The following is a 20530-nucleotide window of genomic DNA, read 5'->3' on the forward strand; positions in this document are numbered from 1 at the left end:
AATTTTGCATCACAAGACTAGAAAGCAAATGTTTTACATATATATATATATATATATATTTATTTATTTATTTTGTAATCCTTCTGTTAGTAAATACAACCTTCAAGTCTGTCTAATTTACATAGAGACATAAAAAAATGTGTTCTAACATGAAGAAAATATTTTTCATTTCTTCTCTTTCAGCTAGAATTTTTTTTTCCATTTTCCAATGATAATTTTAGACAACTTTCATTTTTAAAGAAGGTAAAATATATTTCCTACATAAAAAAAAGAGTTACAGAGAATTTATAATTGATTTAGTTCCATGTAACCTATCTGTATGAATGATTATTATTTGGTCTATGAGACATGTAATGTTCTACCAGAGTGCACACCTGAGACTAAAGCTGCTACAAAAAATAAATTGGTTACATAACCAGCAGCAGCTACGGTATAATCATTAAATATAACTATTATTAAAATTAAAAAATACTTAGAAGAGGATAATGCAACCTATAGAAAATATGATAAGAATTCCTTCTTGTAATGATATATAGTTGAATTTTACATGAAAAAATTAGATAGAGATAAAGTGAGAATAGATAATATAAAAAATAAGTAAAAGTATTTTATAGTTATATTTTTTATATTAAGCTGTATATTAAACTGTCATAGATATGAAAAATGTAAATATAATAGCAGTAAAATTTAATAAGCAGCGCAAACAATTAAATTTTCTAAAATAGAATTAAAATATTCACTATCTTGTACAAAAGACTGCTTTTAAACTAGTACTTTCTTCAGAGGAGTTTTACTTAATCAAATTTCTCAAGTTTAACCTATACATGAATATTTTTGGAAAATTGTTTCTTGAAATTTATTTCCTGCCTCTAAATATATAAATATTTTCTGATTTTTGTTTTTTGGCTCTAACTCTTTTAATTTTTATTAATAGCTGGGAAAGTCATGCAATACTTTGCCAGGTTTTCTGGGTCATGAGTTGTAAAATCTGCAGAACTTTCAACATGAAAATTATTTAAACTGATTAGCAAACTTTCTTTTGTACAGTATACTGTAGGTACCTACTATTACTAAATGGCAAAAAAAAGAAACATCGAAAGTTAGAAAAATTTCCTAAGCTCTAATTCTAAATAGAGTAGACACTTCCAATGCTGACTTGATTTTAGTAATACATACATACATATGTAATACAACATATGTTTTTTTTCTAAATGAACTAATTGGACTCTAAAAATAAAGATTTGAAAAAACCCTATAACCATTTTTGACATGATTACCATATTTTCCCTTTCAATATAGATAGCTATTCTAGCTATATTTGCTGGAATAGTAAAAATGCATTTTGACATTTTCTTATTAAAAAAAAAACTTTAGCTTGCAAATTCTGGATGCATATATGTACATACAAATTTATTTATGAATGAATGCTGGCCTACTTTTTAATTGATATCTCCAAACTGGATGTACAGATTTATATGAAATTTTACATGATGATTTCTGTATATAGGTCACTGACGTCAATTAATTTTGGTCACAATTAGTCAAGGGTGGTATGGTCACCATGGTTCCTATATCTCAACACTTTACTTTAAGAATAATTTTTTACATAATTCATTACTTGCATTCTTTACGTACTCTAAATGTTCCAGTTCGTTTTCCTTCTAATAGTTTGTCAAGAGTGTAGACTCCGGTTGCCAGAGTTGCTCTTTACTGGTTTTTCTAATTTAATATATTAAGTTCACATTATTAAATGAACAGTTTTCAATCCTCATTTCACAATGTTGAGAAAAACATTTTCAAAATATTTTTTTGTTAAATGACCAGCTATATTAATTAAGTTTGTTTATATAAAATTCATTAGACTTTAGAACAGACTATATTAGCAGAGTTGATTTTTTATGAATTTCTAACCAATTTATAAATCATTATAAGATTTGTGTTTTTTTTTAGACAATATATAAGGTTACACGTAGAGTGTATCAGAAAATTTCTTCCTGCTTTTTTATTCATATATATATATATATAATCATAGGTATAAAAATGCCTTGTTTTCTTGTTATGAATAGCGAAAGATATCTCCCTGATTTCAAAAGGTTATTAATGTAATACTAAAATTCTACGAACACAAGTAATAATCTCTGTTTGTAGAGTTTTGCTCAACAGAGCAAAATCAGTGGTTTTATATATAATGTTACATAAAAAAAATTAAAAAATGCATGTTGGTACATATCTCTAGTATTTTTTGAAAAAGTTATAATTCCCAAAAAATGGAGTTGAAAAGTACACTTTTGCTTAGGTTTGATGTAGATTTTCTTTGTTAAATTGCCAATAGTCATATTAAACCTTAATACAAAATTTAAGAATTAAATTTTTGTTTATGTTATGTTTACAGAAAGTTTAATTCTGCAAAAACAGATATAACTTAAGTCAATAGTAATCAATCAAAATCAAAAAAAAAAATCCATTTAAAAAAAATAAAAATTCAGAAAATTAAAAACTAAATACAACAAAAAATTCTGAACATCTTGCGCTACAAATAATGAGTTAAAATTAGGTCTACTTTCTCAAAATAATTTTATAGCTACAGTAATTATTATTTTAATTATTTAATATCATTTTAATTAACTTACAGCGATAATGCTACATTAGATATTCAAAATATTCACCACCAGTGTCAATTAACATTTCAGAGCAATTATTTATAGATTTTTTCAATATTCTTAATCTGTTTTTCTTTATTTCTTAGGTAGCAAACATGTTTATGTAGATTCACTTTCATTATCGGATCTTTGAACAAACACTGACAACAGGTGTTTATATATGAAGAAATCTAGAGGATAAACTGATATACTACAATTTAAAAAAAAAAAAAAAAATTATCACTTTTATATGTACTGTTATTCATTCTTTTTTTCTGTATTATACAATAACATTTTTATGAAAAAAAAAACAGCAAATATATGAAAAAAAATATCTAAAAACTATACGGTGAAAACGAAAAAAAACTTACCCAATATAATTAAAACTTAAACAACAAAAGTAACATAATTATTAGTGGTTGTGATCACTCAGAATTACTCTCAGAAACTTTGTCTGCATCCACTCTAAAGTTATATGGTCTTTAATATAATTTGAAAGTTAAAATTACAAAGTTTATTAATGGTGCAGTACTTATAAACCTTAATTTTGATTAAAAATTCACTCTCAAAGGTATTTTAAAAGTAAGTTAATTAATAACAGATGTTTTATGTTACATTTAATTGTATTTTCATGCAAATTGCATTATAATTTTGTAGAAAGAAGTTCAAAAAGAAAAATAATAATAATAAAACATAAAAATTAATTATTTGTTAACTTTTTGCATTATATATCTGAAACTATGAAGTATATAAAAATATTAATTTAGTGTGTTTTTATGTGGATTTAAGTCAAATATATTAAAATATATATAAAAGCTTACAACGAAGTTGTTATACTTTCCTGGGGTTGGTTATTTATTCTTACATAGTGGAAAAATAATGATATATGAAACAATTTTTTTAAATTTGATAATTTTAAAGTTTGATTTGCTTTCTCACCCCTACTACTGCCACCAAGATATTTATTTTGGGTATACACACAAGAGTGTCTGTACCAAATTTCATAAAAATCAGTTTATCCAGTCAAAGATTATTTACTTTCAAACACACCAACACATGTACTTTTGTATGCACATACGAATATTAGTCCCCCACTTTTTTTGGGCACGGGGATTCCCAGGTCATGAAATGTTGACAATTGCAAAAAAACCCATACCCCATTTTTTTTTTGACTAATAACCATATTTTGTTCTTGTAGCATAGCTGTAGAGCTATGATGTCAGGAAAGTAATGTGAGAAAGAGAGAGCACTTGTGTATAATTGTATTCATAAAGTACAACAACCCTCGACTAACTTGTCAACTATTTAACGCAGAAAAGTAAAATTTAGAAAATGCTCCTAAACTGAAACGATTTATTTTTTTCGGTATGAGATCAACACACCCCAGACCATTCATTACTTGTGATGTAGAGCAGACCAATTGTGAAACTAGATCTGAAAAAATTAAATGACTGCCATTTTGGTTAGAGTTGTAATCTGATTTTAATTTACGTCAAAAATTTTTTCACAAAACCTTTTAAAACAGTTGTCACAATCTAATTCTTTTCACTTAAAATTTATGAGCTGCTTCCTGCTTTATTGGAGTGTGGAGGTCTTGTACAAAAAAAAAATCGTTTTACGGTACATGCATTAGATAAATTTAATATTTTTATGTTTAATTATTGAACAGTTATTTGGGGTTGCCATACTTTATTAAAACACTATATACAAGATTTTAATAAAGTATATGTGAATATAAAATTATAAACATTATAATACAAATATAAATAAAATATTAAAAATTATAAATAAAAAATTACTAAATACTAATTAAAGAAATACTATTTAAATATTAATAATAAATTATAATAATTAGCAAAATAATTAATAGTACATCAATTAATAAATCAAGCAACTTATTTAATAGAGGAGGAGATGAAATCTGGCAGAAAATTATATCATACATTTTCTGTCATGAGTTTATTATTATTAAAGCTATTAATTTTATATTTATAAAGAAGTTTATACTTTTAGAAGGGTGAAAGTAAGTAAAATTGTGCCATAGTTTTTGTCTTTATTTTTTTTTTTGTTGGTAATGTACAATATTTTAAAATAATAAGTAAACTGTATTCTTTTAAAATATATTAATGTTAATATAAAAACTTGGAAAGTGTACAATGATTTGGAGTACATGCATTATATTGTTGTTCAAAATTATATGTACATAAAACAAGTGGTAACAGATATATATATATATATATATATATATATATATATATATATATATATATATTCTTACACTACTATGATTACAAAATTAAAATGTTCTTTTATAAACTAAAGATATTTTGAAAAATATTAAAGCAATGAAAAATTATGTACTGTTATAGATTGCCAATTATATTTAATTTAATATTTGAATAATTTTAACAGGCAACACCTCTGAACTCAGGTGTGGTTGAAATTAAGTAAAAATAAAATCAAAGTTTACTGGTTGTTTTTAATTCAGTTAAAAAATAAAATGCAATGATTGGATTATTTTCTTTTGATAACATTAGGTCTGTATTATAAATAAAGAAAGGGTAGCTATGCAGGATGAGGATATAACACTTGATAATTCTGTACGTGCATTAGCTGTAGGAATGTAGTTTATTAGGTTGCATGCTTACAAATTGGTTGAAATAATAATACTAATAGTATAATTATATGTGATTTGATAGGAGAAATGTGAAGTGAATTGGTAAATATTCGTTATACAGATGTTATTGAGAATTTTTTTCTTCATGAAACATCACTGCAATATGGATTTAACAATCGTCTAAATAAATCTTACCAGCTTCATCATTGACATGAAATTTCTGTAAATCCACATCCTGCAGGTTCACAGAGAGCACTAGTTAGATATGGATGTTCATAATTTATACACTCAACGAATAATATTCATCTTCAATGAGAACAGATCATAGCAAAAAACAAAATATATAACAATCTTCTTTTCAGCATGAAGAAATTCATGCAAGAAAGAATATCATATCATATCTTTAATCTTCAACATAAGTTCCACCTTTGTACAGAAGGAAGGTTAGTTCATTATCGTAAGTATTTTATTATAGTATTAAGGTAAATATGCCGTTTTGTTTGAATAATTTTTAAATATATGTCTTTAGATACATTTTCTACAGACCCTGCCAGAAATTAAAGTAAATAAATAAAAACAGTTCAAGAGTACATTGAACTTAATACTTTTTAGATAATTAATTATGATTTAAGCACTATCCAAATATAAAATCAGATTCAAAAGAGGGAATATGCAATAGTATATAAACTATGGGTTTATAAACAGCAGGGTTATAAACTATGGAGGTAACAGTACAATAAAAAAAGGAGATCTTATTATTTGGGGGATGATATACACAGGAAAAGATTACTAGTGAAAAGATGATAAATCACAAAAATTCTATGAAGTATCCACAAAGTTGTTCTCAATGATATAGCATTCAGGTTGGTACCACTATATATGTTGTCTGGTGGTTATAAAAATTAATCAGCTGCTTTCATTTAGTCAAGAAAATGACATCTTTGTTAGAAGCTGATATTGTAATGGGTAGAGAAGCTTCTAGGAGTAGAAAGTATCAGAATTAGAAAGAGAAAGAAAATTAAGAATGTAAATCAACAACCAGATTGAGAAAGAAAATCCAAAAGAAACAAAAAAAAAATTCTTTCTACAGTACTTTCCGAAAATTGCTGTGTATTGGAATTATAGAAGTGTAATGACGAAAATTTCTTAAATATTATTTTATTATTTTATAGAAACGGATATTATTATTACTGAAATAGTTTATAAAAGGTGTTGAAATTGACTTCTTCCAACATCAATACAACACTGCACATGTTTCAATTTGTTTCCAAACGTTTTAACCAGCTGATGTACTGGAATGTCTCGTACGTATGCCATAATTGCGGTTTTTAGTTCGTCAATTGGGCCTGGTCTGTTACGATACATTGCTTGTTTTGATGACCCCCATAGAAAGTAATCTGGAGGAGTCAGATCGGGTGATCGTGCAGGCCACAAATCCCTCAAAATTATTTATTCATAAAAGACATTTCGTAAAATAGTCATTGATCTGTTAGCTGTGTGCGCTGTGGCTTGTTGGAACCAACCGTGATTGATTTCCACTTTTGTTAACTGACTAATGATGTTTGTTAAAACAGCAATATCGATCACTATTAACTAACAATAATTTAGTCTTTTGGCTTGATCTTTTGAAAACACATTACTTCGTAGGGGAAAAGTTTCAGTTCTTTTCTTATAGCTTTATGTGGGGTAGCAACTTCGATATCCTGCTGTTGTACTAGATATTATAGTCCATATTTTATGGACTTTCGCCCATAGCATCCGAAATATCAAGGAGCTTTTTGTTCGTTTAGTTTAGTGGTCTTCCGCTTCGATCAGCGTCTTCAACATAGCCTCTTGTCAGAAATTGTTCGATAGAGTTCGAATTGCATTGCGGTGAGGAGTATTTGGATTTTTTTCAGAAAACTTGTGCTTCAGTAAATCAGTATACTTGTAACCTTCACGAAAGACGTGTTCAGCGAGAAAAATGCGTTCACTTTTATAAGTTAATCACAGACCACCCATCATATGTAATGATGTGGACAACGATATCTGAAAGGTATCTGATAGGACCATATTTTTTTGAAGGAAATATTAAAAACACTTCATACGTTAACGTACTTGAAAATTACTTTTAATCCTCAGTTTCGACCGACTGATATGGAATTAACCGCTATTTTATAGCAAAATGGAGCTCATTATGCTCAGTCGGTAAAGAACTTTTTAAATGAAAATTTTGAAGGGCGATGGATGGATAGGGGGTCCGAAATGCAATGGCCGCCTAGAAGCCTAGACTTAAATTTGTGACAACACCCTTTGGGATAAGATAAAAAGAATGTCTCGATTGCGACTAAGGAATGATGATGGCTAAAAAGTTCTGTAATGAAACTGTCTTAACGTCTTTGATTCTTCAGTATGGAAAAGAAATTTTAAACGCACTTGGTGACCGATAAAACAATGTGAATGAGCTCATATAGATATAATTTAAAGTAAATTTCACGTATAAAAATATCAAATAAACTAATGAAAAACAATTCGTGTTTATTTATTTTTTTACATGTAAAAGAACTTTGTGGTCATAGCTTTTGACGTTAGCTTATGAACATAGCTTATGAACGTTGTGATGTAGATAGCTTATAAAGAGTAATAATTCCCCTCATAACGATTATGAGAAAAACTAAATACAAGAAGAAGCAGTTGTTCACCAAACAAACGGAAAACAAATTTATTAACGAATCGTTTCTTTATTTGTATTCAATCTTCCCCATGCCTAGAACCACAGAAATGTAAAGGTAATTCATTAAATCGCACTACAAAAATATAAAGTTATACCGCGTAGAGCTGTCTGCTACGAATAGAACCGGATATACAAAGTCATTAACTAATCATTATTTTCTTATTCATTTTTCCTGTCCGAGACATTACTTTCATCTCTTGTCAATAAAAAAAAAAAATGATTTCATTTTCTAATTCACTTTATACTTCCGGTTTTATTGATCCCAAAGAGTTTAGAAAGCTTATTTCATTCGATATTGTAAGAATACCCTAAGCAATTACGTGATCTGGATGGAGTGACATGAGAAATAATATATATCCGCAACCACTTAATAACGAATACAAGCTTTTCATAATTCTCTTTCTCTTTGAATTCGTTCCTAGAAAACTAAATTCTTCGAATTTACATTTAAATACACCCAAAAATAAATATTAGAAATACGTGTACTTCTAATTAATTCGTAATATTTTTTTTGACACTGAAGACCGATCAAAAAAAAATACAGTAAATCTAAAAATGAATACGGTAAAGACAAATTAATGAAATATTTTACGACTTTACAATAAAATAAAATCCTTCTTACCTGAGAACAAACCCGACGATTGGATTGGACTGTTGTCGGCTATAGAAGAAAACAGGAAAATGTAATTGAGAACGTGGGTACAAAGGTGTATGAGCGGCCAGTATCGATAGATTTTCGTCGGATCGTAATTCTCGGTAACCGGCACGAGCTTGAACCAAAGGCACCGTACCCAAACGCGTCACCGGTTGTATCTGTACTCTAGGAACACATTCCGAACCGCGAGGTTCGACTACCGAGTACGAAACACGAGCGAATCTCGGAGGCGTTTTAACAGGTTTTTCATCAGGTAACGGTAAAGGCGGCCACCAAGAGGAAGGCACCGTAACTTGCGCTAAACAGACTCCATCTTCACCGTCCGGACTGCACGATGACGACAATGTTTGACGATCACCCATCGTCACATGAAGCACTATACAAACTTGTTGTCTACCGCGGCCGCTTGAATCGGCACCGGCGTGAAATAGAACCCTTAATACTGGTGAATCTCTCGGTAATTCTGTTCGTACCATGTGAGCACTCATATCCAAATGATGATCCACCTGAAACAAAACGAGTAAAAAAATATTTATAATTACATCCAATTATTAAAAAGATATAAATTTCAACTTTTTACATATTTTATTTTCTATAAAACTCTAATATTTTTTTAAAATAGATTATCTCCCGGCTAAAATTAATATCATAATTATTCTTCATTAATAAAGACATGTAAACGTGTTAAGTAATAGCTTTTGGACAGATATAAACTAAAAATGCTCCGGAGAAAAGAGCTAAAATAAATAAATAATTTATTCTAAGCGGTACATAATAATACATAATAGATCAAGACAGAAATCTCCATAGGTGTGCTACTACACGGATAAAAAAAAGGAAATACGGAAAAATTTTTCTGGATGGATCAAGGAAAACCTTAATCAGAGCAACATTAAAAAATGCATAATTATGTCATAATAAAAAAGTATAACTTGTTAAACCCATATTAAAAATTAAACAAACGATAAATATTAATAATTAAAAAACACCACTGCAAAAAAAAACATTGCTCTTTAATAAAAGGTAATTACTAATATAGGATAATTAAAAAGCGTGCGGGTGACAATTTTGCTTATAGTTTTGTATATACGAGTAGCATATTTTTTTCAAATGTTTTAAATTTATTTAAACATATATATTTAGCTTAGGCCACTCCCGGTAACGTAAGGATTCCAACGAGGGGTCATACATCTAAATCGGCTCAGCCGTTGAGCTGCTACGGTGGATAAAACATACACCCTAAATACATTACACTCCTTTTTGGGCAGTCGTATAATAAATTACTAAAGTATAAACTACACTGAGTATTTTTCAAAAGTTCATAAGTTCACGAGTTTAAAATTCATAAGTCTTTTTTGTTAAGTTTGTTATTAAAACTTTTTGTTTCTCATAGACTTTATTAAATAAATTTTCTTGGAACAAAATTTTCTACACGTTTTGATAATAAAATTTACCCATTTATTAGTCATTTAACAAAGTTATTGTTCTTCAAACATAATAAAATGTTTTTCGTCACCGAATTTTTCTGTTTTATGTTGGATATCATGAAAAGTATGGGAAATACAGTTCTGGAACTTGTTTTATTCAATTTTCAACTCAGAAAACATAAGAAACCATCAATTTTACCCTTAATATATTTAAATTTCACCGGGGGAACTGAAATCCGCGCAAAATATTTCGCTAGCCGTAACGCGATAACAACGCGTTTTGGGCATATGTTTATATATATATATGAACCTTTTTTCTCATTTCAAGCTCTAGAATCAGTTTCCAGGTTATTTTCCTTTCCTTTTGAATCACCTATATATATATATATATATATATATAGTGCCTATGACGCTCCCAGTAACGTACATCTAAATCGGTTCAGCCGTTGAGCTGTTGCGGTGGAACAAACATATTTACATATACCTAAATACGTACATTACACTCATTTTTGGATAATCGTGAAAAAAAAAATAAATACATGAATTAATATTATGTCAGACTTAGGAAGTTATAAAATAAATAACAATTCAGAAGGCGCTGATGAAAATTACTTCAGTACATATTTATGCATACGTTAAAGAGAGGCAGAAAATTAAAAAAAATTAATATTCTTTGAAAACTATGTAAAGTAATATTTTTTTTGTATAAAATAAAATTATACGATTCTATTTTAAATAAATTGGTGGGAGATTCTTTAAAGAATTCGGTAATTTATTAAAACTGACAACAGAAACATTGTGAAGTACAGAGTGATTTAAAGAAACGGGAAATTTTGAAAGTTGTGTTGGTAGCCGTAGGCGATTGGTACCACTTGATAAGTGGCGCCAGCCTCTCTAACCTAACCTGCCATTTAGATGTCATGGATCCTTGGAGTGGTGCCCAACGTGCATTTGTTATCAAAGCGTTTTACAAAAACAATGACAGTGTGGAGGGAGCGCGTATAGAATTTCGCTGTCATTTTAATCTGGGACGGCACGACCGTGTTCCATCAGCACATTCAATTAAAACATGGATATCTAATTTTGAGGAAACTGGTTCGGCAATGAAAAAGAAACCTCCAGGCCGTGAGCGAACCGTCCGTACACCACAGAATGTTCAAGCTTTACAAGATGCTGTCACACGAAGTCCACATCGGTCAATCCGTCGTCTCTCAGCATCTTTACAATTGCGTAGTTCAAGTGTTCGAAGAATGTTAGTGAAGGACTTGCAATTCCATCCGTACAAGTTGCAGATCGTCCAGGAACTGAAACCGAACGATGCAGTTGTGTGAGCACAATTCTGTAATGTAATGCTTCAGAAGATAAATGATAACGAAGAGTTTGTTCACGAGCTGTGGATGTCAGACGAAGCGCATTTCCACCTCAGTGGATTTGTTAACAAGCAACATTTTAGATACTGGGCACAAGAAAATCCTACGCAGCTACACCAGCGTCCGTTGCACAGCCAGAAAGTGACCGTGTGGTGTGCTATGTCATCTTACGGTGTTATAGGCCCTTATTTTTTTGAGGATGACAACGGTCTCGCGATTACAGTGACGTCGGCTCGTTACGTAGCCGTGCTTGAAACCTTTGTTGTGGAACAACAAAAGAGATTTCCACCGATTCTTAACACAGCCTGGTTTCAACAAGACGGAGCAACGTCACATACTGCACGAATATCGATGGCAGCTGTACGCCGATTGTTTGGACAACGTGTCATTTCACGAAATGGTGACATTAGATGGCCTCCCAGATCGCCTGATCTCTCAGCTTGCGATTACTTTTTGTGGGGTCACCTTAAACGCAAAGTGTTCCACAGTAGACCTGCTACAACGGAAGAACTAAAGGCAAAGATCCGAGAAGCAATTACGGAAATTCCAGTTGAGATGTTAGTCAAATCATGAACAATTTAACGAAGACACTTCGTGAGTGTTTACGTAGAAGAGGAGGTCACCTGCAAGATGTCATCTTTAAAAAATAAACTAAAATGTATGTATCCTAAAATGGCAACATTTGTACAATAACATGAAATAAAATTCATTTTCTAAAAAAATTTTTCATTAACGTTATTTAATTTTTTAAATTTCCCGTTTCTTTGAATCACCTGTATTACACCAAACACAGTTCTGTTTCTGGTTAGGTAGAGGTGGAATTGTGACTTTTTAAAAAGAAGTTGCTATATTTTTGAGTAGCATCCTAACCCCGTAAGGGAAGACACCCTCCGCCAACCCCTCAGTTCTGAGCCCTTATGGGCTTTACTGGAGGTCATCTTCGAAACCTCGGCTTTTGAGATATTCCAGTCCACCTCGACCAGGATGCCATCGATGCGAATGCCACGAGTGACATTCCCATCGGTGTACTACTATTTAATGAACTCAAATCAAAACACAGCTCACCGAGTGTTAAGCAAGACTGAAAATACCTAACCGACAAAGGAATTGAACTACCTACCGGTAGAAGGTAAAAGTGAGTTCAACACACAACACGTAACATAAAAATATTACATGGAACAATAACAACAAAGTAACACTGAAACAAAACAAAACAAAACAACGACAAGAACAACAAAAAAATAAATTATAAAACAAAATATCAACAAAAATAAAATAAAAGAGAAATCCAAGCAGAGCTCTAGCAGTTGAACATTTGTAAATATAAATTCGCGTATAAGTTAACATTTTTAATTTGTTAAATACGGTCTACGTAATTCATATTTATGGGTGCCAAAGGATGATCTGACAGATCATTTTTGTATTTTTGAAAACTCGTTCTGTCTAATTGAGTACGCATTAAGAACTCGTTGCATGCAACTGGGGTCGTGTCCCCACATACATTGGTCGGGGGAGAGTTTCGATTGTAGATGTAACGATGGCATCGGAAAGATTAATACAGATGATTTAATGACTGGCAGGTGCGGCAGGAAGAGCTCTCCACCGACCATAATGCTATCAAGTTCGTAGTTGAATGTGCCCGAGTAGGATATGCCAGAACCCCCCGCTAGAAGCCCAAGGAGCGTGAGGCCAGGACGTGAGGACGTGGTCGATGAGATCTCGAACATGTTTGACAGAAACACTCAAATAACTCCGGAAAGGCTCTCAGAGTATTTGCAATATGTAGACGCGTCGGACAACAAGACAGACCGGGCAGACGTCGAGTCTGTTGGTGGTCCCCTGTAATAGCGTCTACAAGATAGTAATGGTTCGATTCGGTAGGCCAGTTCCCCCCCTCCGTTCTAGCGAGGTGGCGCTCTAGATGGTAGACGAATTCTTTCCGGTTATGGAGTCAGATTGGAGTGTCATTCCGGTCGAGCATGACAAGAGGTTCACCACAGAGGAACTGAAGAGTGCGGTGAATACATTATATTCAAATAAGAGTCCGGGGCCGGACTTAGTACGCGGCAAAATAGTTAAGGAGATAGTGGCTCGGCATTCCTGGACTGTATCCGATGCGTTTAATTTAGCTCTTGAGAATAAATGTTTTCCAGATTGCTGGAAAGAAGCCCGATTAGTCTTAGTACCAAAGAAGAACAAACATGAGAATGCATGTTAGTACAGAAGAAGGAGATATTCCAGTGAAAATATTCGGGGGAGTTCCACAGGGGTCGGTCATTGGGCCACTCCTGTGAAACTTAACATTTGATGGTGTCCTGAAGATAGAGTTCGAAGGTGACGTGGAACTCGTAGCTTATGCAGACGACTTAGCTCTATTAGTTGCTGGAAGGACAGAGCAAGAAGTAGAAGATCACGCCGCTTCTGGGATAGATAAAATACAGAGATGGCAAGCGGAGAGAGGACTAAGATTGGCGTCAACGAAGTCCTCAGTGATCGATCTTACTGGTAGAAGGAGAATCAGAGACATAATGGTCAGAATAGGCGATACTGCAACTTCCGCGTCTAGATCTGTTAAATATTTAGGAGTGTGGTTGAAGACGAGCAGATTACATACTGAACACTTGAGTAAAGTTACCGAACGAGTTGAAACAGTGATTAGTAAACTAGGTAGGCTAATGAACAACCATCAGGGATCACGTTCGTCAAGGAGGAGGCTAATATTAACGGTTGCGATGTCCATATATTATGCGATCCCGGCTTGGGCCGAGGCTTTCGAAAGAAATAGGAATCTTGAGCGAGTAGCAGCACTGCAGCGGCGAGTGAACATACGTATTGTGTCCGCATACAAAACAGCGTCTAAAAACGCTGTTTAAGTGATAGCGGGGGGTGCTCCTGTGGGTCACCGTGTCCTCACGTGAGGAGAGTACATGGTGGTGTATCAAAAGTGAAACCTGCAGACAGATGTTGGAAGAGAGTTTGGAGCCTACCTCCACCGGTTCGGCGGAAGAACAACATCTGAATATCTTATATCGAATATAAGTCAGAGACGTTACCACTCGCGCCACGGAGGCCGGCAAACATATTCGTTAGGAGCCGAATAAAAACACGACAATATGGCGTTGTGTGTCAAACCAATTTTATACGGACTTTAATTACTTTTAATACGCGAAACCCTTTGCAATGATTGAACATTAACTTAAACCTCTTCAAAAATTATTCCTTTTCAACTAAGCCACATTTTGATATTGTTTTTCTATAACACGGCTGGAATTCTTTTTGTTTAATGATAAGAAGCGTTGTCTAAGACAATAACCGAATTCTCTTCCAAAGGACATAATACACTGCTAAACTATTTCTAAATAATTCAAATTCGTGAAATTTTTTACGAATCGCATTTTTATCAAAATCTCACCTTTTTCTCAATTGACCAGCGGGGTTTTGTTTTCTTTGGAGACTGTAATTCATTAGTAGATTCATACTCGAGAATCACGTCGTACACTGAAGCAGCACAACTTCTACTTACGTTAGCAGTTTATTAACATCTGAAATCAACGCCGTTTGATTATTCTGTAATTTGTAAGCATTACTCTGCTTTTGTAAGCATTTAATATGATGTGTTTTTTCGCACGACTTAAGGGCTTTTTTCGGAGCCCACAAATCTTTATATATAAAAATGTTAAGTTCTTTTGTGTACGCTTCAAAAACTCAAAATGTTCTGCACCGATTGAGCTCAAATTTTAGCACGGTATATAACCCGCATCAAAGATTGTTTTTATCTATTTTTCGCATCAGTCACATAACCGCGACCGCGAGAAAACAGTTTTTTTAACGGTCAGCTGTGTACCAGTGACAGCGCAATCTGCCGGAAGCTAGGGGAACACTCGCCATACTAGTAGTATTGTAACGACAACCGTAGTCATTTGAAACAATACCTGTTCCCAATTACATTGTTTATTAACAAAAAAAAAAACAAAAACGTATCCACTTGCATCAGATTCAGATTATTATACTATCTAAATTAAATATTCACTTTAATCGAGGTACTTTTGTGTGATCGTGTCGTGATTGAGCTGCGCCTTTCACCAAGCTCTGAATTTATTAGAAAACGATCAAGAGTGGGATATATGTATCAATGACGCGTGCAACACTGCACATCCAAACCAAATTCGCGCATTATTCGCAATTATACTGACCGCTTGCTTCCCTTCATCTCCCACAGAGTTATGGGAAAGATATCGATCGCATATGGCTGAGGATATTTTGCATAGAGTACGCCTAGAAAATACCAATATGACCATGGAATTTACAAAAGGCATTTACCACGAAGCATTGATAAATATTGAAGACAAGTGCTTAGCTACTGCAAATAAAGTTCTTAGTCAATCGGGAATGCCAGCACCCACCCGAGCTGCGATTGCTTCATTTGATGTGGATTTACGCCGTGAACAGAGCTACAACATTGGTGATCTTCAGTCATATGTCCAATCAAACATTCCCAAATTAACGCGTGAACAGAAAGGCATTTATGATCGCATAATGCAAATGATAAATGACGGAGTTGGGGGACCTTCTTCTTGGATGCGCCAGGAGGAACTTGGAAAACATTCCTCATTAGATTGATTCTAGCAACGGTTCGATCAAAAAATGACAATTACCCTGTTGCGGAATATTAATCAGCCAAAACTCTGCAACGGCACGCGACTTGCAGTTAAGAAATTGATGAATAACGTAGTGGAAGCAACGATTTTAACGGGGCCTTTCAAAGGTGAAGATGTCCTCATTCCTCGAATACCCATATTCCCGACCGATACACCATTTTAATTTAAAAGATTGCAATTCCCAATTCGATTGACATTTGCAATCACAATCGATAAAGCTCAAGGTCAATCTTTAGAGTTGTGTGGTTTAGATTTGGATGCGGATTGCTTCTCACATGGGCAACTGTATGTTGCGTGTTCCCGAGTCGGCAAATCAGATAGCAGACATATCTACGCAGACAGTGGAAAAACAAAAAAAATATTGTATATCCACAAGTATTGCAAAATTAAACTTCTATGAAACGTATGCTTTGTTTTGTTTCTCATTTCTCATCCATGCAACCACAATGTGCCACAGCGAAGCGTGTCGGGTAGAGCTAGTATATATATAATTTTAAAGAAAATTAAAAAAACAAATATTTTTTATGTAAAAAACTTCGGACTATTACAATTCTAAACAAAATGGTGGCTATTTAATATTTTTCACGATTAGTTTCAAAGACGCCAAACAGCATTCTCCAAATAGTGGTCTCATACCGAAAAATAGATCGTTTTGTGGTTGGAGTATTTGATAAATTTTATTTTTTTACGTTTAACTACTACAACGTTATGTAAGGTTTTACATAACGTTATGTATGTTTCCCATATGTTAGCATTCTTATATTATTCAATTTTTTTAAATTCATAGTTTTAAATCGGCGCTAAAAAAAATATAAACATAATTTGGCGTGACCTCAAAAATTCAGAATTGAAGAAGAATTAAATAGTACTACTTTTTTAAATTTTGATCGGGTTTTTTAAATCTGTATTTTATTTTTATAAATCGGTTAAGTTTTTTTTTATTTAAAAAATATAGGTCAACAAGAAAAAAAAATCATATGAACGAAATTCTTTTTGAAAGAAATGTAAAAGGGAGAAACTGCGTCTGAATAAAAATAAGAAAAGGAATTCACACAAATAATAAAAACGATTACTGCTCTCGTCACATACTGTTCTCTAGAATATAAGAATATTTTTTACCCAAAATTTTCTATACAATTTTCTTGAATTTTTGCGCAAATGCAAAGGATATTACAATTAAATCAAGTTATGAAACCATTACATTAAAACAGTTACGGCATAAAAAGAATGAAAAGTATATTCAAATCGTCCATGAATTCATTATAATTTTTCGTATTTATTTATTAAAAATAATGCAGAGAGAAAATTTAAAAACATGTTTACATAGAATACAAACAAAATATTAAAAAAGGTCTCTTTCGTAAAGATTTAGAATTAAATAAATATAATAAACATAGAGATCTGTTTATTACATTGATAAATCATAATTGTGATCATTTTAGGGTTAATAAACATACATTTTCAGTACAAATGACATAAGAATATTAGAAATAAACCTCAGATTTAAATCGCTTATTCTTGAAAACTTAATACTAAAGAGTTATGCAAATGTCATTAACGAACAAGTAATAAAGTTTGAATATGATGATTGCATTAAAGAACTATTATTTACTTTAAATTATTTAAATTTAAATTTAAAGATGTATTCAAATTATGATACCAATAAAAGATGTTATAATCTGCCACAGATTATAATAGTAGCCGAAGTGTTCGTTAATATGAATAACTGTGATGATGAACATACTACTCAATATTTAAAACTGTTTTTAATTTGAATTTTCTTGGGTTCCTTCTCATAAAGAAGAGATCTCTGCGAAAGCACTAAACTTAAAATAAGATGTTAAGATGAAAGTAAATAAAAAATACTCATTTTTCTTATACGACTACAGCTAAGACGCAATTTGTTAGTCTATTTATTTGGATTGAATTTTTTTTTTAAATATATGAAAGCTGGTAAAATATTGCATGACTTTTTTGCCTATAAATAATAAAAATTAAAAGGGTTGGAAATGAAAAACCAAAGAACAGAATAATATTTTTTAGGCACTCTTTCAGAATTTCCCCCCCCCCCCACCGAAATTTTTTATATTTTTTTTAACAATATGTACTTTTAATATTGTGTAATATTTTAATTCATTAAAAACGCATGTATTTTAATGATCAGATAAAATTATTTTGGAGAAACGAAAGTATATTAAAAATTCATATAATATATTTTTTAATATTTATAGTGGCAAATTGAACAATCTTCCCCATCCTATGTTGGTGATGCCATAGAAATTCACATAAATAAGAATTTAACAAACTATATTAGCCATTATTAAAGATTGCATCACTGTTGTACATAATTTGTATATTTAACGTAAATTAGACGAGGTTAGAGAGCAAAGTAAAATATTTTGAAATTTTAGGGAGGAAATTCCGAAAGTGTACCATTTTTTAGAGGTGGGAATAAATTTTAAGAAACTTTTTCTAAAAATATATATATATAGACATATGGATATGTATATATATAGGTTGCTTATAAATTTGCTTAAATAAAGTTTTCTCTAAATCTAACACCCGTTCAATGAAGGCTAAAATAAGAAAAATAAAATTTTCAAAAATCTTTTCTGCATTTAAGGTCCAGCGTCAATAATTTAAAATAACTAGATATTTGTCGAGAGCTCCATATATGAAGTATAAATTTTCAAAAAAACTTTGAAAAATATCTAAATCAAAGGGAAATAAAGTAAAAAAACAAAAACGTATGTTTCGATTTTAAGACGTGTGGATTGATTTAAAAAAATATATTATTTATATATACGTTGTAGGAACAAATTTGTTTTAATAATTTTTTTTCCAAAATGTCTCTGTCTCATAAGAATATCAAAATTTGTTTTTCGCGGTATCTCCCAACACCTTAACAAATTTTAAAAAATTATTAATGTGATCAATGTTCGACATATAGAAATATTTCAGCCAAATCCGGAGAAAATCGGTTTGGTCAATCTTCTAAGTATAAAGCCAAAAGCAGCGCTACATAAACACGTAGGCAGCACATGTGTTTTTTTGGTCTAGATGAACTAGTGTGACCCTAAAACGTAAAGATTTGCATAAAATCCGATACCTCATTTTTGACATTATTTCAACGTACTTTCCCTTTTAATATATTTAATACATACTAGCTGTGTTGGCCAGGAAAATAAAAAGACCCGGCAAAGGGTTGCAAACTTTCCCAGATTTTGCTCTTAACATATATTTATTTCAAATAAGCCATAGGGTTTTTAAAATAAATTACTTAATTATGCAATATTTCAAGTACAATTGCGAAAAATAATAAAATGTTCTGTAAAAAAAATACGTTCGATTTGACCGCTTCAATCAAACGACGTTTTTATTATCAAAATTATACTGTACTTAGAGAATAATTGCTAAAAAAAATAAAAATGTTTCATAAAATAGTTAATTTCTCGTTTGACTCCGTTATTTGGCAGCAATGTCATGTACATTTTTAATAAAGGCTACAACTTAAAAAACAGATAAAGTAACAGAGTTTTTTTTTTATATAAAGTATCAGAGATTATAAAAAAAAATCAAAACGCTCTTTTAATTCTTAAGTCGGGTCCCAAAGGACTACCTTTTATAAAAAATGTTTCCTAGTCGTTGATGTCAATACTACAAACAGCTGGATTTTCAATGTTGAAAAATTATGTTAAAAAAATGATTTCTTTATTGCATATCTTATTCAGTTCCTTGTTTTTTGGGGACTTAAAAGTTTATTTATTTTAGTAATTATTTAATTTAATAAGTAGAATTTGTGTAATGTTATTTAGCAAGGGTAGAAAAATAGTACTTTACAAAAAAAAAATATGGGTAGTGATGCCCGCCTTTGATGGGGTCAAAAATCATACCAAAGCTGAAATTTATTTCTAAACAGTAGCCAAATACCGTTAGGAAATAATATTTTAAATCCCCCCCCTAAATCCAATCGACTTAAAATTTCGGAATTTTAAATAAAGTTAAATATTTTAGCAAAAAAAAAAAAAATCCGCTGATATCCTTGGCGGAATGGTAGCGTCTCGGCCTTTCTTTCACCTGAAGGACCCGGGTTGGAATCCCGGTCAAGCATGGCATTTCTCATATGCTACAAGCGCTACAAGATTTCCGCATTTCAATATTCTCAAGTAGAAAATTTCTTTTATGAAGTCGGTTTTTCCAGACGGACTGCAGTGACAATTTATATTTTCAATTTTTTTTTTTACTTGTGGCGATGACGGATAGCAAAATAAGATTACACAATAATTATGTGTAAAAATAACAATTACTGTTGTCAACATTGCTAAAAAATATAATTTTTATTAATATGGACGTTATTATAATGCATTGTAAAAAATAGGCATAAATCTGCTGTCAGAATAGAAAGTTGAAATCTAAAACAATTTTAAAATGGTAAATTTTCATCATGATTT

At 31.5% G+C, this 20530-nt stretch overlaps 1 protein-coding gene across 1 annotated transcript in view; it reads right to left on the reverse strand.

Annotated features, from left to right (window-relative positions):
• The window catches only part of dtn (transmembrane protein 132C dtn), a 452990-nt gene that overhangs the window by 70756 nt on the left and 361704 nt on the right, over positions 1 to 20530 (reverse strand). Inside the window, exon 3 of the mRNA XM_075364725.1 lies at positions 8592 to 9130. Within this exon, the coding sequence (XP_075220840.1) occupies positions 8592 to 9130 (539 nt within the window). The remainder of the gene's footprint in view (positions 1 to 8591; positions 9131 to 20530) is intronic.

Source organism: Lycorma delicatula, chromosome 4 (assembly GCF_047948215.1).
Source record: "Lycorma delicatula isolate Av1 chromosome 4, ASM4794821v1, whole genome shotgun sequence".
NCBI classification, from domain to species: Eukaryota; Metazoa; Arthropoda; class Insecta; order Hemiptera; family Fulgoridae; genus Lycorma; species Lycorma delicatula.